This window comes from Podarcis gaigeae (assembly GCF_964106915.1).
Source record: "Podarcis gaigeae genome assembly, chromosome: 14".
Taxonomy (NCBI): domain Eukaryota; kingdom Metazoa; phylum Chordata; class Lepidosauria; order Squamata; family Lacertidae; genus Podarcis; species Podarcis gaigeae.
In genome coordinates this window covers 8,414,956-8,431,544 of record NC_139690.1, presented here as the reverse complement: position 1 = coordinate 8,431,544, position 16,589 = coordinate 8,414,956, and the positions used below count along the sequence as shown (strand labels likewise).

General features: G+C 49.2%; 1 protein-coding gene across 2 annotated transcripts in view; it reads left to right on the top strand.

The window, feature by feature from the left end:
• HCN4 (hyperpolarization activated cyclic nucleotide gated potassium channel 4) overlaps positions 1–6,275 on the top strand; it is a 132,911-nt gene extending 126,636 nt beyond the window's left edge. For both annotated transcript variants that reach the window (XM_083712491.1, XM_083712490.1), the window contains 2 exons: positions 716–880; positions 4,553–6,275. In XM_083712491.1, coding sequence (XP_083568617.1) covers positions 716–880; positions 4,553–6,159 — 1,772 coding nt within the window. In that variant the 3' untranslated portion in view covers positions 6,160–6,275. The remainder of the gene's footprint in view (positions 1–715; positions 881–4,552) is intronic.
• Positions 6,276–16,589: the final 10,314 nt, after the last annotated feature.

The following is a 16,589-nucleotide window of genomic DNA, read 5'->3' as shown; positions in this document are numbered from 1 at the left end:
TCTGGGTCTGAGAAAGACCACCCATTCAGTGGGTTTTGGAGAATAGGGACCCTCTTGCTGCAATTCTGAATTACTGGGCACAGAAGAATGGTGGGAGGCGCCATCTGGGAAACCCCCAAGGGAAGAAGGCTCAGAACCAGGGCATTGGTGGTGGAATGATGGTGAGTGGTCAGAGGCAGAAGACTGGGAAGAGGAGGTGTCGGAAGCTGAAGGGCTAACAGGCCTTAGTGAGCAGGGAGAGTCTGTGGCAGAGGGAAGTTCAGAATCAGAGGCAGAAGCTGAAGCAGGAGAGGAGGAAGACCAAGAGGCAGAGATGAGTTAGGCTGGCGAAGAGTCATGGGAGTCTCCCCCTCCTGCTGCAACAATCTCCCCTCCTCCCTTTTCTCCCAGAACCAGAAGAGGTGTGAAGAGTGAGGAGCAGAGACAGCTGTGTCAGTGGAGTCTCGGATTGTTTGAGAAGGACTTGGTGAGGAAGAGATTTAGTCAGCTGTTGGAAAGTGGGGATCTTCAGTCTCCACAACTGCCTCCTAGGGCCAAGACCTACCAAGAAGAGTTGCCATACTCAGTAGGTCTGGCACCCCTAAGCAGGTCTTCCTTGCTTCTTCTAATAAAGGGTTAACTTCACTTCCTTCTTGTGATTTATTGCTGGCTGGCACCCTGACATAAATGCACTTCCAAAGGAATAAATGCCATGGTGTTTATTATGTCATTCTAGAAATTTGCCTGCTGACTCGTGGCCGGCGGACGGCGAGTGTGAGAGCTGACACTTACTGCCGCCTCTACTCCCTCTCGGTGGACAACTTTAATGAGGTGCTTGAGGAGTATCCCATGATGAGGAGGGCTTTTGAAACAGTGGCCCTGGACAGACTGGACAGAATTGGTAAGTGGCTCACATGGTTATTGAGTTACCTGCAAACTCATAGGTAGAAGGAAGCACTGGAAGCAAAATTCAGCATCCAGAGGTTCTCAGCTTCTATGCTTTAAAAAGCAAGTTTCTAGTCCTTGTCGTTCTTCAACTTTCTTTCACCAACAAATCCAGGAGAGAAGATAATCTGAATACACAAAACAAAGCCAAACTCATTTGCCCCCTCAGCCATGCAAGAGAGATGAACAAAAGACTTAAGCTTCCAGCCCTGCAGAGACAAAACCATTAAACATGTAGCTGTTGTCGGGTGAAATCTTCAAAGCCTAACATTTCTTGGTGTCAGGTGGAATGGCAGGAAGTAGAACTCCAGTGCCTTGGGTTGCTTTTTATTCTTCCCATTGACTTTAATAGAAAGAGACAAAAACTATACTAATTGACCAAATTTGCAGTTTTTCTTGAAAAGCAGGATTTGCTTTACCTTGGTACAGAATTTTGATTATTTTTGAATGCAGGCTCCTTGGCTCCTGGATCTAAGTATGGCAAATGTGGGTGTGCTGTCCTTCATTTTCTCACCCATCCGTCTATGTCCTAACTCATACGTACCATTCAGAGCTGCTTTCTTGGGGAAGGGCCACAGCTTAGTGGTAGAGCATCCTTTTTGCATGGCAGAAGGTCCCAGGTCCAGTCCCTGGCATCTTCAGGTTGACTTTGCATCCATCTGTCTCAGGAGGTGATGGAGGAGTGTGCCTTTGGGACTGAAGTCAAACTGTTGGAAGCTCACAGCGCCTGCTGTGGCTGTAGAGACTGATATAGGAGAGCCATGTTTTGCTGCAGGTGGGGCAGGTGGTGTCTGGTTGTGCTGCTGCAGATGAAAGAGCCTCCATTTGAAACCCTGAGGAGCTGCTGCCAGTCAGTGTAAACAAGACTGAATGAGATGGATCAATGCTCCGACTCCATATAAGGCAGCTCCCTGTGTTCTTAATGTGTGTGCAACAACAGCACACTATTTTACCTAGTACTTCTTCATGCAGCGCAGGAGGCAGTGGTGGCTGCCACTGAGCAACAGCCCTTCCTACGCATTCTCTGCATGGTTAGAAGTTCCAGAGGAAGTGCTGGGTAGATTTGGCTTAGGTAGGTCTCATACTGTCTCTGTGGAATGTTTGTGTGTGGCATTGGGGACAAGGTGCATGGATGTGTGGGCTGCACACTTTCACAGGAGCAGGTGAGCTTTGAGTATGTTCTGCATAGGTAGCCGTGCCTTAAGGTTCATAAATAGCAACACCCTAAAGGTCCCGGCCAGTAGTGATGTATGGAAGTGAGAGCTGGACCATCAAGAAGGCTGATCGCTGAAGAATTGATGCTTTTGAATTATGGTGCTGGAGGAGACTTTTGAGAGTCTCATGGACTGCAAGAAGATCAAACCTATCCATTCTGAAGGAAATCAGCCCTGAGTGCTCACTGGAAGGACAGATCCTGAAGCTGAGGCTCCAATACTTTGGCCACCTCATGAGAAGAGAAGACTCCCTGGAAAAGACCCTGATGTTGGGAAAGATTGAGGGCACAAGGAGAAGGGGATGACAGAGGACAAGATGGTTGGACAGTGTTCTCGAAGCTACCAGCATGAGTTTGACTAAACTGCGGGAGGCTGTGGAAGACAGGAGTGCCTGGCATGCTCTGGTCCATGGGGTCACAAAGAGTTGGACACGACTAAACGACTAAACAACAACAGAGGTCCCGGGCCTTAAGGAAATTAGATTAGCCTCAACTAGAGCCAGGGCCTTTTCAACACTGGCTCTGGGCTGGTGGAACGCTCTGCCTCATGAGACCAGGGCCCTGCAGGATCAGATTTCTTTCTGCAGGGCCTGTAAGACAGAGTTGTTCCGCCTGGCCTTTCATTCCCTCCCCCTCTTTCTTTTTTCCTTTCTCCTCCTGTGAAGAGGCTGCATCTTAATGTTGTATTTAAATCTTGTTTTTTAAGTTGTACTTTAATCAACTTGTTTTTATTATTGGTTGTTAGCTGCCCTGAGCCCGGTCTTGGCTGGGGAGGGTGGGGTATAAATAATAATTATTATTATTTGCTGAAGCAACACAGGTGAATTCAGAAGAGCGCCATAGAAATTGTGCAGGCAGCACTATTCCAACCCAATGCTGTATCCAAAGTGGGGGAGGGGAGGGGAGTTGTGTGTGTTTTAAATTCAGCTTCCACAAATCTCTCCAGCGATGCCACTTGAGAACCACAGGGCTGCTGCTGTTCCATGATGTGGGCATCCAAGAACAATGCAAGAATACAAAAGGACTTGGGGTGGGGGAGGCCTGTAGCTGCCTGGATTTCTAAAGCACAGCCAAAAGGCACATGACCAGGACAGAATCAGAAGGACACACAAAGGCTGCTGTTAATCACTGGAAAATGCTAATAATTGCAAGCTTAAAATGCGATTAAGTGATACAGTTGTGGATAACTTCATTCCCCACCCCAAATGGCACACACACTTTGCGTTATGTGCTGGAGCTCTGTTGGGGGTGGGGGGAAGAGAGAGAGGTCTTGAGGCTGGTTGCAGCTGACTTGGCTATCCCTCATAAATCTCGCCCTCTCCCTTTTCTATGTGCCCAAATTCTTTGTGCAACTCCGAACAGCTTTCTAAAACAAAGCACACACTTTTTCGGGAACATTGCTCAGGAACAAAATGAAAACGCTTTCTTTCTCCTGCCCACCGCTGCATTTGTTTTGCAGCAGATAAGAAATGAGAAAATGCTTCCCCAAGTTTGTCCTTAATGTAATGGAGGGAGAAGAACACAATAAAAGAACTTAAGGGCAGCTACAGTGGATCAGACCTAAGCAGTGCTATTTTTCTAGAAAAAGAGGTGCCAGGAATTCACCGTGAACACCTTTCTTGTTCTCTTACCATGGCAATGGAGCCCACCTGAGAGGTGCCAGAACTGAGTCCCAGTGGGTTCCTGCTGAAAAGAAACCCTAGATAGAAGGGCCACCAGCCTTCCCCAGCCTGGTGCCCCCAGTCAGCATGACCAGCGATCAGGGATGAAGGGAGTTGTAGTCAAGTATGCCAGTGTGGGACGCAGGTGGCACTGTGGGTTAAACCACAGAGCCTAGGACTTGCCGATCAGAAGGTCGGCGGTTCAAATCCCCGCGACAGAGTGAGCTCCCATTGCTTGGTCCCTGCTCCTGCCCACCTAGCAGTTCCAAAGCACGTCAAAGTGCAAGTAGATAAATAAGTACCGCTCTGGCGGGAAGGTAAACGGCGTTTCCGTGTGCTGCTCTGGTTCACCAGAAGTGGCTTAGTCATGCTGGCCACATCACCCAGAAGCTGTATGCTGGCTCCCTCAGCATATAGAGCGAGATGAGCGCTGCAACCCCAGAGTCGTCCGCAACTGGACCTAATGGTCAGGGGTCCCTTTACCTTTACCTTTATGCCAATGTGGTATATTGGTGAGAATCTTAAACTAGGATCTGGGAGAATGGGGTTCAGATCTTGAGTCAATGACCTCTTCTTCCACTGCTCCCCTCCCTGAAACTGGTCTTGAAAGAAGAATAGGGTGGGATGTGCTCATGGTTACAATGTAGGTATGGTCCCAACCCACCCCCACCCCCTAAAAGGTTGGCAATCTCTGGTTTGGGCCTCTAGGAGGCCCCTCATTGCAGTTCTTAATTTTCTTCTGCTTCCTTCACAGGGAAGAAGAACTCCATCCTGCTCCACAAAGTCCAGCACGATCTCAACTCGGGCGTCTTCAACTACCAGGAGAACGAGATCATCCAGCAAATCGTGCAGCACGACCGAGAGATGGCCCACTGTGCGCATAACGTCCAGGCTGCTGCCGCTGCTGCATCGACCCCCACGCCGGTTATCTGGACGCCACTGATCCAGGCCCCTTTGCAAGCCGCAGCAGCCACCACATCCGTAGCAATAGCTCTCACCCACCACCCTCGCCTCCCAACGGCCATTTTCCGCCCGCCCGTCTCTGTTCTGGGTTCCCTGGGGCAGGCCCCGAACCAGACTCCAAGGCAGCTGAGGAGACTTCACTCCTTGGTGTCTTCAGCCGGGCCTTCCATCGTGGGCTCCCCTTCAAGCACGCAATCCCAGCAGCACACCCCGGGGGCAGATACCCTCTCGTCGTCCTCCTTCCAGATCCAGCAGCTGGCTGGCTTCACGGCCTCGGCTGGTTTGGGCCAGTTCCACCGGGCTTCGGCCGGCTCTCCGTCGGCTGCCTCGACTCAGCAGCAGCCCTTGGGGAGCCCGTCCTCGGTAGGCCTGGGCCTCTTGCACCAGGGGCCTTTGGATTCCCCGGAAGGGGTGGCTCAGCAGCAGGCTCCCGACAGCAATCTCCTGAGCGGCTTTGGCCCCTTCCAGAAGGCCCCTGCTAGTTCGCCATCCACCGCCTTCCCCCAGCTATCCTCCAATTCCCCCAGCAGCCCCCTTGGCCGCACACAAGCCGCTTGCAGCAACAAGTCCGCCCAGCCAGGCCAGGCGCAGCAGCTCTCAGGAACTGGAGCCCTGGGAGGGACGAACCACTTTCCGTTGCCTCCCTCCTCAAGCTCACCACCCTCCAGCTTAAGCCAGCTGGCACAGGCCTCCGGAGGCTCCCCGTCGGCCTCGTGCCAAACCCAGCCAAGTGCATTAGGACCTTCCGCTTCTCCTGCTGCGACCGTAGCTCAGTTGCACCATGAAAGGTCACCCTTTGCCTCTATGTCTCCTTTGAAACAGCCCGCCGGTGCCCCTCCTCCGCTGTTCCCACCCTCAGGCCTTAGCCCTCCTAGTCAATGCGCTGCAGCCAGGACTTTGCAATGTGCCCCTTCCGGGGCAAGGGGCTCCCATGGATCTCTGCTGATGCCTCAGACCTCCAGTCCACCTCTACAGGTCCTTCAGCCCAGGAGTACGCCGCCGCCACCGCTTCCACCGGGACGGTTAAGCCAGGACCTCAAGTTCATCTCTGCTTCCCATCCATCTCTGCCCCACGAAACGGCTCAGACTTTAAGCCGAGGCTCTTCTCCCCACTCCTCTAGGGAATCTGTTTCTAGTTTCTCATCTTTCTCTGGAAGAGGGGGAGCAGGAGGAGGGACCAGGCCTCTAGGGAAGCCATACAGCTCTGTACCAGGGCGAGTGACTCTACCACGCCAGATGTCCTCAGGTTCACTGCCTCCGCCACCTGCATTTGAGGCCAGTTGCGCCATCCCCCCACCTCTGACTGCTGTCGTGACTGCTGTCGAAGGGAGGAAAGGGTCTATAGGGCTCACTGGGGAACGAGAGCCCATCCGATCGAAACTGCCCTCCAATTTGTGAGATGCTCTCCTTCTCTCCCCCTCACCTACATTTCCTGGCTGCCATCCCTCTTGGCCACAGTTTGGAGGAGCCGGTTTTATTTCATTTGTGCTTTTTAGACTTTTACATGACTCCCATTTTCTTCCTTTGTTTTCTTCAAGCTAACTATGATTAGAGGTTTAAAAAAACAATAAGGAGAACAACAGCAGCAAAAAAGATAACCAGGTATTCTTAGAGCTATAGATTTTGAGTCACTTTCTTTTATAGAGTATTTTACTACACAGAGCAAAAGATTGGGGGGTGGGGAAAGGAATGTAATCAATATGTGATAATAATAAGAAGAACTCAGAGAGTAGATGTGCAGCTGATGTAAAGGATAAAGATAAGAAAATTGGCTCCCTTTGGAGAAACAGATCTCTCATTGATGTAAATTGGTGCCAGGAATCCAGGGGTCACCTCTTGAGTTGATAAGATCTGGAATCCCGTGTCCACATGCCAAATTTCCAATTACATCTGAAGAGGTTACACGTGGGATCTCAGAAAAATATACAAGTAAGAAGAAACGAGAATTCACTCCCTTTGAGGGGGAATGAAATACGTTGAACCAAACTTTCACAAATTGCCAGAATTGAAATGGTTCATACCTCTAGACCCTCTTTCCACTAAATTTGTGGAGGGGTTTCTTAAACCTATTCCACCCCGTCCCTTGTTGTTTTTCTGCTGAAAACTCACTCAGACTCTCTCTCTCTCTCTCTCTCTCTCTCTCTCTCTCTCTCTCTCTCTCTCACACACACACACACACACACACACACACAGACATCCACCTCTCTAGGGATGGAGGGGAAATTTGATTCAGTTTGCATTTAAAGGCAAAGCTATCAAATTCACATTTTCTGAAATAGTATGCTAACCAAAACAGCTATTATTCAAAATTCACATTTACCTGAATTTTGCAATGCAGTTCTCTAACTAACTGAATAACAATTGTAATTGTATATTAGTCAGAATTGTGCATTAAAATGAATATTTTTGTGAAAACAGCATAAAAAAATGCATTATGTTAGGGAAGATTGCTTGCAGAAATGTGCATTAGTCAAAACAGCAGGCAAAAATGCATCTATTGGGGGAAATGCTGGTGAATTTTCATGAGGACTTAAAAACAAATCACAAATTGCCTCTAAATGGAGAACTGAACTTAAGCTTGGGGAAAAGAAGAGAAGGTGACAGAACCGAAATTGACAGATTCCCTTCCATCCCTATAACACCTCGCCCTCTGCACTGAACCCTACTGGGGGGAAACTACAAGTGCTTGTATTCTTTCCCCTGCACAGCTTTCATTGGAATAGTGAATGGCACATAGAGAAGGGGCTGTGAAAGGGAATAACCCCTCACCCTCCAGATGCTATTGAACTACAGCTCACAGCATCCCTGGCCTTTGTCTGTGCTGCTGGAGGATGATGGGAATTAGAGTCCAACAGTATCTGGGAGGGTCACAGGTCTCCCTTGTCCGACCTAACCTGTGCTCATCCTTCACTTCGGATTCCAGCCTCAGGACCACGACATTGTGTTTGGGTTTTAAACACTCACCCCAGAAAACAGCAAGCAAACTTCAAATAGTTCCACCTAGTGGTCAACTCGCCACTAAGACTTTAAAGGGGGGGGGGGAGCAAGCAAATTCAGAAATCAACACTGGGACATGGCAAAACTTGGGATTCAGAGGTCTGCAAAACATTTGATGTCAGTACTCAGTTTCTGCTGCGTTTTGTGGAAGGGCATTAGCAAGACTTTGTTCCTAATGCATTTGTTGCTTTCAGAAGCTCTGTGGGGTTTTTTTAAGCTCCTTCTAGGCCAAACATGATACTTTCAATGTTCTTCAGTTGTATGCATCATTGCATGGTTGGCCAGTGGGGCTCTTTGGGCCTGTTATGCCCTGCTGAAATTCTAGCAGCAACAGACAAGCTCGGCAAAGAGTGCAAAATGATGAGAGTGTTTGCTTGCCCACTGAACAAGGGACCTCCCATTTTACCATTCATTTCGAATGTGATGTGCCAACTACAGAGGTACGTCCAACCTTCTTGCATCAGACTGGCTGGCACATCCATGGGCATTGCAGTGCTCTTAGCATGGCAACAGGGCTGTGATGAGCTGCCTGCTGTTGTGTGGAAGCCATGGGCTTGCGGGGGGCGGGGGGAGCATCTAGTAAGAAAATGTATTTGACAGTCCCATCACACTCGGTCCATCACACCACCAAGGAATCACAGCTGGCGTCTCACACACACACACACACACACAGAGTTTGAGGGTGTCCTCCCATCAATACCTATTTTTATGACGACGCGCTAAGCAATTGCACCAGACCTGCCATATATGTGTTTCTGCCCCTGTTTTGAAAGGGTTGCAGAAACCAGACTTTACTGTGTACAATGATAATGAGCAATAAAACTCCCGCAAGGCTGGGAGGATCCTGTGTGCTCCTTTAGGTAGATTTTTGAGCATCCCTGATCAACAGAGGTCTCCATGGCCCAAGACAAGTCCTTAATGGATAAACCAAGCTGGTGGGCAGATATCCCATGGTGCAACCTCATCGCTCCTCTACCAATCCATTTCATCTTCCCATCTTCCCTACCCTCCTTCCAACATGTGTCTGTGCGTACCTGGAGGGGGAAATGGCCTCTCCATCTCTTGCACCTTGTTTTCCACCGAGTCGTCCTGCTCCTCTTTGTTACCCAGGTTTTCCAAGATTCTTTCTGCTGTTCCACGGATCCAGAGCAAAGAGTTAGGAGACAGCCAGGCTATCGGTAGCGGTGCCAAAACTCACCAGAACAATAGTATTGTGGAATCTTCCTGCTCCCCTGGGCTTTCCCCAGTTCGCTTGATTTTATACCAAAATTTTGTTTTTGCAAAAAAAGAAAACCACAAAAAAACCTCTTGATATGTGCCTGTTATCTCCGAATGTTTGCCCCCCAAATATAGCCAGCTGCTCCTGCTTTTAAGCGCTTTGCTGGGTTGGAACTAAGGTGTAATTCAAGCTTCGGTCTTCCTTACAGATTCAAGGGAACTCGTGGGGAGGGAGGGGAGGAGGAGATTTTCTACTAAAACAGATAATACAGCTATATAGATGTGTGTGTGTGTACAGATGTGTGTATGCTGCAAACACATATGCATCCATATGCATACAAACCTGCGCATACATATATATATATATATATTCTAGTTTTAAAATATATGCCAATACTGACCTTCCTTGAAGGGGCCATAGGCAGCTAAAGTTAGTTGTTGCGATTAAGTGCAGGTTAAAAGCAATGCAGCAAATTCAACATGTCTAAACTTAGGCCTGTGGAGTGGAGCAGGTTGGAGCGTCAGGAGTCAGACCAGGGAGACCTGGGTTCCAATCCCCCCCTTAGCATCAAAGCTCACTGGCTAATTTTAGGCCAGCCAATCTGTTTCCGTCTAACCTACCTCACAGGGTTGTTGTGAGGACAAAAGGAGGGAGGCACGCCTGCTTCCCCGAGACATCTGGAGCTAAGCAAGGTGCGTGTAAAAAGGCAACAATACAATTGGCCCCATTGCTTCCATGGCACACACCATCCTTTTCAAAATGCTTCAGCAGGAGTAGCTGATGTGGTGCCCTGCAGATGTTGTTGCACTCCAAGTGTGGTGTAGTGGTTAAGAGCGGTAGATTCGTAATCTGGGGAACCGGGTTCGCATCTCCACTCCTCCACATGCAGCTGCTGGGTGACCTTGGGCTAGTCACACTTCCCTGAAGTCTCTCAGCCCCACTCACCTCACAGAGTGTTTGTTGTGGGGGAGGAAGGGAAAGGAGAATGTTAGCCGCTTTGAGACTTCTTCGGGTAGTGATAAAGCGGGATATCAAATCCAAACTCCTCCTCTTCTTCTTCTTCCAAGTCTCCTCAAGCCCAGCTAGCCTGGCCAATGGAGCCGCAGACCAGCAACATCTGCAGACCACCGTGTTGCCTACACGGTGTAGAGGAGTATTGTGCCCCATCTCATTCCCCCAAAGGAACAAACGAAGGCACCTGCAACCAAAATGGAGAGATCAGCTTTGAAGATTTCTCTCTCTCCCCCGGCCCCCACTGGTAATCAAGATATTTTGATAGAACTCAACAGTTTCTTTCCAAGGGATGAAGGTGGATAGTTTGCAGGTGGCCAGTAAAGTGAGGAATTATGTGCTGCGCAATACCACATCTTTGAGCACATCCTGGAAACTGGGATGGTCACATCTGCATTCAGAGTACCCCCCCCCCCTTGCCCCGTTCCTCCCTTCCCCAGGCACCTGCTTTCCCAACTGCCTCTCTTGGAAATGAGAAAAAGTCACCCATTGTAGACAGGTGCTTTGGCTTGGTTTGACGATAAACGATGTTCAGGTTTCTGAATTCTGCTGCAGCAGGTACCAAATCACAGCTGAAGACCCCCATTAGGTTTGACCCAGTAGCTAAAAAGTTCGGGGGGTTGTGTTTTTTTGGGGGGTGGGGAAGTGCTGTAGGGTTGGGGTTTGAAATATAAAAACAGACATAATAAAACAAAATCTTAGTAAAATATGTCTATTTCTGTATCTGCTTTCTTTGGCCAGGTTTCCAGTCTCTGAAGGACAGTATCAAGACGCGGTGGAGGCCAGGGCATTAGGGCAAATGGGGCACAATTTTTTCCCTTCTCCACCTTCGTTTTTCACTAGCACTCTCACAGGAGAGAGGGAGAGGCCCATCTCTGCCCTCACCAATACTCTTGATATAATCCCACCTTCCTCACTTTCCTAAGTGCCCTTTACACATTGCAACACGGTGTTGTTGCAACATGTTAAACATCACAGTGTCTCGGGCTCCTCCAAACAACCTGTTTATTGAGAATTCATCCTGCTTTGCTTGCACAAAGCATATCTGGAACATAGATTGTATCTGCTCTTTATTGCATGTTCATGCTGGTTTGTTTGTATGACAATGTATGTATTGTATCACTTCCCACCCCCCACCCCCGTCCCCGTTTCTTCCCATTCACTGCGTACATCATTCATTCACTTCAGCAAGCAAATCAGGATGAGTCATTGTGATAGAACCTCCCCACAAACCAATCAGAATGAATGCTCAGTAAAGACCAGACTGAGCCTAACCTCTGCATAAGCTTTGTGCAAGCAGATCAGGATGAATGCCCAGTGAATAGGCCTCTTCCAGAGGAGCCTGTTATAAGGACAGTGACCATTTAGAACAGGGCTCAGCAATTTTTTTCAGCAGGGGGCCAGTCCACTGTCCCTCAGACCTTGTGGGGGGCCGGACTATATTTTGGGGAAAAAATATGAACGAATTCCTATGGCCCACAAATAACCCAGAGATGCATTTTAAATAAATGGACACATTCTACTCATGTAAAAACACGCTGATTCCCAGACTGTCCATGGGCCAGATTGAGAAGGCAATTGGGCTGGATTCGGCCCCTGGGCCTTAGTTTGCCCACCCATGATTTAGAACAAGCAACTGAATGAATAATAAATGATAATTCAGCTTTACGAAAAAGTGTGGCTGAGTGTGCCTCTTAAATTTCTGTACTCCTGGGTTCGCGCACAGGCATGTGGTATGCAAGCCATTTAAAATGCAGCAAAAGATTTGCAGGAAAGCAAAGTTTTTCATTTGGGCACTTCTCACGCATACTATCATTAATGAAAATTATATGGATGGCAAGAGAGATCCTGGCCTTCTCTTCTGGCACCATGAGTTTATATTTTAAATGTTTCCTTCTTCTTTGTGATAACACCTGAAATCTGTGCAAACATTTTTTTCTTTGGTATTATTGATGTTATTGTTTCCAATTTTTTTGCTATCCAAAAAAAAATCCTCAAAGTGGTTTAAGTGCAATAAAACCACATCAAATGATTCACATAACAAAATACATAAAAATATCCGTATGCCTAAACATAATAGAAAATTGGAGAGCACTGTTAAGATTCCAGACAACACAACATACACACAACCAACCAACCATCCAACCGTGCATCCAGCCACACTAACCATCCATTTCACACAACCACTACAACCATTCGCTGCCTCAAGCATTAAAACCAGGAAGCAAGTGTAAATAAACCACTTGCACTCAACAATATTGCAATTCAAGTGCAAGAAATAAGATGTGTGGTGTAAGTCAGAAGTCAGGGAGGCTTCTACAGCCTGGGGTGCTGATTCCCCCTCAGCAACCTGAAGACTGAAGCTGGGGTGGGCGGGACCAGAGGCAAAAGGTGGGCGGAGCAATACATGTACATTTTACCTTTGTTTCTACCTGCACAAACCTACCTACCTCTATCCTGCATCCAGGCAAGTGAGAGGCACCACCAGAGTTGAAGGACACATTTTAGCTAGGCAGAGAAACACCCAAGGAGCAGGCAGGTGTGGAGGGTGTGTATGGCATGGGAAAAGTCTTAAGAGCATTTGCAGTGGTACCTCAGGTTAAGAATTTAGTTCGTTCTGGAGGTCCGTTCTTAACCTGAAACTGTTCTTAACCTGAGGTACCACTTTAGCATCTTAAAAAGCAGAGACATCACCTTGCCAACAAAGGTCCATATAGTTAAAGCTATGGTTTTCCCAGTAGTGATGTATGGAAGTGAGAGCTGGACCATCAAGAAGGCTGATCGCCAAAGAATTGATGCTTTTGAATTATGGTGCTGAAGGAGACTCTTGAGAGTCCCATGGACTGCAAGAAGATCAAACCTATCCATTCTGAAGGAAATCAGCCCTGAGTGCTCACTGGAAGGACAGATCCTGAAGCGGAGGCTCCAATACTTTGGCCACCTCTTGAGAAGAGAAGACTCCCTGGAAAAGACCCTGATGTTGGGAAAGATGGAGGGCACAAGGAGAAGGGGACGACAGAGGACGAGATGGTGGGACAGTGTTCTCGAAGCTACCAGCATGAGTTTGACCAAACTGCGGGAGGCAGTGGAAGACAGGAGTGCCTGGCGTGCTCTGGTCTATGGGGTCACAGAGAGTCGGACACGACTAAACGACTAAACAACAACAACCACTTTAGCTAATGGGGCCTCCCGCTGCTGCTGCTGCGCCACCACTGCATGATTTCTTTTCTCATCCTGAAGCAAAGTTCTTAACCTGAGGTCCTATTTCTGGGTTAGCAGAGTCTGTAACCTGAAGCGTCTGTAACCCGAGGTACCACTGTATTTGCCCACCTCAACCTGGGACAGAGGTTCCCCATAGCAGTAAATGAAGCCTGGATTTTAGGAGTACATAAATGAGAAGGCCCTCCTGCTCGCTCAGGCACACACTCGCATACAAAGCTGACAGGGATCCCCTCTCCCTCCCCCAGCATCAATGTTGCTTTGGAAGATCCCAGCCTTGTGGAGCCCCTTGTGCTCTCCAGCTCCATGGAAACACCAGGCAAGCAGAACACAGCGTTGAGCGGGAGGGCGGCTGCTGCGCTCTGGGAAACCCTGAAGCAGGGAGGTGCCCTCTCCTTCACCCTCGCCCGCCTCCCTCCCTTCCTCCCTGCTGCGTCCTTTATGGGTGGGTAGATGGAAGAGGAAAGAGATGCATTTAAAGCATCCAGGCTGGGCAAGGTAGGATTCCTCCCCTCCCCGTGCACAGCCCTCTGGCATCTGCAGGAAATGAGGCAGGAACAAGGTGAAATGTGCTTTTCTCTCTCCTGAGCCCCCGTCAAGTGCATGCTGTGTAAGCAAGAGGGTACAAAAGGCAGTTGTGCCTGGGAAAGATTCATTTGGGGGACCCTGGAAAACCAGTTGGACAGCGTGGGCAGTACTGGGCTATTTATGTACTTACTATTATCAAGGGACGCGGGTGGTGCTGTGGTCTAAACCATAGAGCCTAGGGCTTGCCGATCAGAAGGTTGGCGGTTCGAATCCCTGTGATGGGGTGAGCTCCCGTTGCTCGGTCCCTGCTCCTGCCAACCTAGCAGTTCGAAAGCACGAAGTGCAAGTAGATAAATAGGTAACACTCCAGAGGGAAGGTAATCGGCGTTTCCATGCGCTGCTCTGGTTCGCCAGAAGCGGCTTAGTCATGCTGGCCACAGGACCTGGAAGCTGTCTGCGGACAAACGGCGGCTCCCTCGACCTATAGAGCGAGATGAACACTGCAACCCCAGAGTTGTCCGCGATTGGACCTAACAGTCAGGGGTACCTTTACCTTTACTATTACTATTATCACCACTCCTGATGATGTAATGGAGGGAGAACCCAGCAGCAGTCCTGGTTTGTGCAGTCAGGAACATGGGCACCTGCCTTACCAGAGTCAGACCCTTGGGCCCATCTAGCTCAGTGTGGTGGCTCTGCAAGGTTTCAGACAAGAGGCCCCCTCAGCCCAACCACAAGATGCTGAAGTTTAAACCCAGCTCTTTTGCATGCAAGCAGTGAGCCGTGGCCCTAGACACAGAACACACACACACGAAATGGCTGTACATGCTAGGGCTGTACACATCCGCCTTGTGGTTCTGATGTGGGGCTTCCAATCAGGTCAATTTGCCCCGGGCCAACCTGGGGGCCACCCACAGCACCTCGGATCCTGTCCCCAAATTCGGACATAAGAAGAGCCCTGTCTTCCACTGCTTGGTCAAACTCACACTGGTAGCTTCGAGAACACTGTCCAACCATCTCGTCCTCTGCCGTCCCCTTCTCCTTGTGCCCTCTATCTTTCCCAACATCAGGGTCTTTTCCAGGGAGTCTTCTCTTCTCATGAGGTGGCCAAAGTATTGGAGCCTCGAGGGAGCACCCTGCAAGCCAAAAGACTAATGCCTCTGATGAGTGCTGAGGAGCAATCCTTTTGGGTGGGAGAAGCGGGAATAGTCAGGTTCCTGCTACCTTCTCTTGGGAAGATGGGTTTTCCTCTTTGATGGCTGCCCCACGACAGCTCCAGATAGCTCTGGGTTGTCCAACCCAACCTGTCCATCGGTCTCAGCCCGCATCAACTCACACCTCAATCCCTCGGAACAGGCCTGATTTGTCTTTTTCCAATTCGAATCCATGCCCAGTCCTCATATTTATACAGCCCCATCCATAGCATGGCACTTTACAAAGAGTGAGGCAGTTCACAATCTAGAAAAAGATGTGAGGAAGAAACACAGAGGTAGCAGATGCAGGGAAAGCATAGATTCTGACCTAGCTGCAACAAGGTAATGTTTTGCAGAGGGGAGAAAATGCCCCTCACCCCCAGAGCTATTCTGCATGGGGGGCAGGTGTCTCAGTAGGTACATTTTGCTGCCCTGGCGGCAACCACCCTCCCCTTTGCTACTTGAATAGTCCAATCATAAGACAGACCAATTTGGCAAATGATTTCTTTCGCAAATTCCTGTTATGACCGCAAGAGGGCACTGCCTTTCCAAGCAAAATCTATCTAGAAGCTGATTTCCAGAGGGGGAGTCCAGGTGACTGCTTTCTGCTGTGCTTTCAAGCATCTTTACGATGTGGCCTTGAACTGGCTGGGATACGTCTAAGCAACAAAGTGGACCAGAGATTCCACTTCCTGTCCTCCATTTCTTCTCTCTCTCCCCACTCCAGCCGCTTCCTGGCATCAAGGGCCATTATCCTTAATAGTGATTGAGATTATTTTTTTGCTAAGTACAAGGGAAATGGGATCCCAGGATGACTTAAAAATACCAGTTGCCGTGACAACGCAGCAGTGGATGATAAGGAGACCTCATTTGTGGCTTAATGGCTGGGAGAGAATAGCTAATTAAACACCAGCCTGACAAGAAAATTAGCAGGTGAGCAAAAGCCTTGTCCAACCTGTCTCTCCGTCTTCATTGAGGTGATCATTATGGTCTGGTGGTATTATTATTTTATTCTTCCCCTCTGCAGTTCGACCGCTGTGTACGGCCACCGGGAAATGAAGCAATAGGGATTCTGCAGTGGCAGAAAAGGCGGTAGCACTTTAGGTTGCAAGTGGGGCAATTTTTAAAAGAAAGGAATCCTGATGTCGTGGACTGGTGTAGTCACAGAGTTGTGGTGGGGGGAACCCCCAGGGGAAGAAGGTTCAGAACCCGGGAAGTGGTGGTAGGATGACAATAAATGGTCAGAGGGAAGAGAGGGAAAAGACGGGGGAAAGGAGATGTTGGAAGCTAAAGGGGTAACAGGGCTCAGGGGGTTGGGAGAGCCTGTAGCAGAGAGAAGTTCAGAAACAGAAGTGGGAGAGGACGAAGGCCAAGAGGCAGAGAGGAGTCCGGCTGGTGAAGAGGCAAGGTGTCTCTCCCTCCTGCTGCAACAAGCTTCCCTCTCCTCAGGTCTCCCAGAACCAGGAGAGGCATGAAGAGGGCAGAGAAGTTAGCTTCATGCAGGTGCAGTCTCAGATTACTTGGGGGCAACCCTGGAGAGGAGGCGACTAGGGCAACTGTAGGGAGGTGGGAGCCTTCAGTCTCATCAACTGCTTCATGAGGGCAAGTCCTGCTGGAGATGAGCTGCTGCGCTCATTAGGCCTCCTGTGCAGATCCTGGTT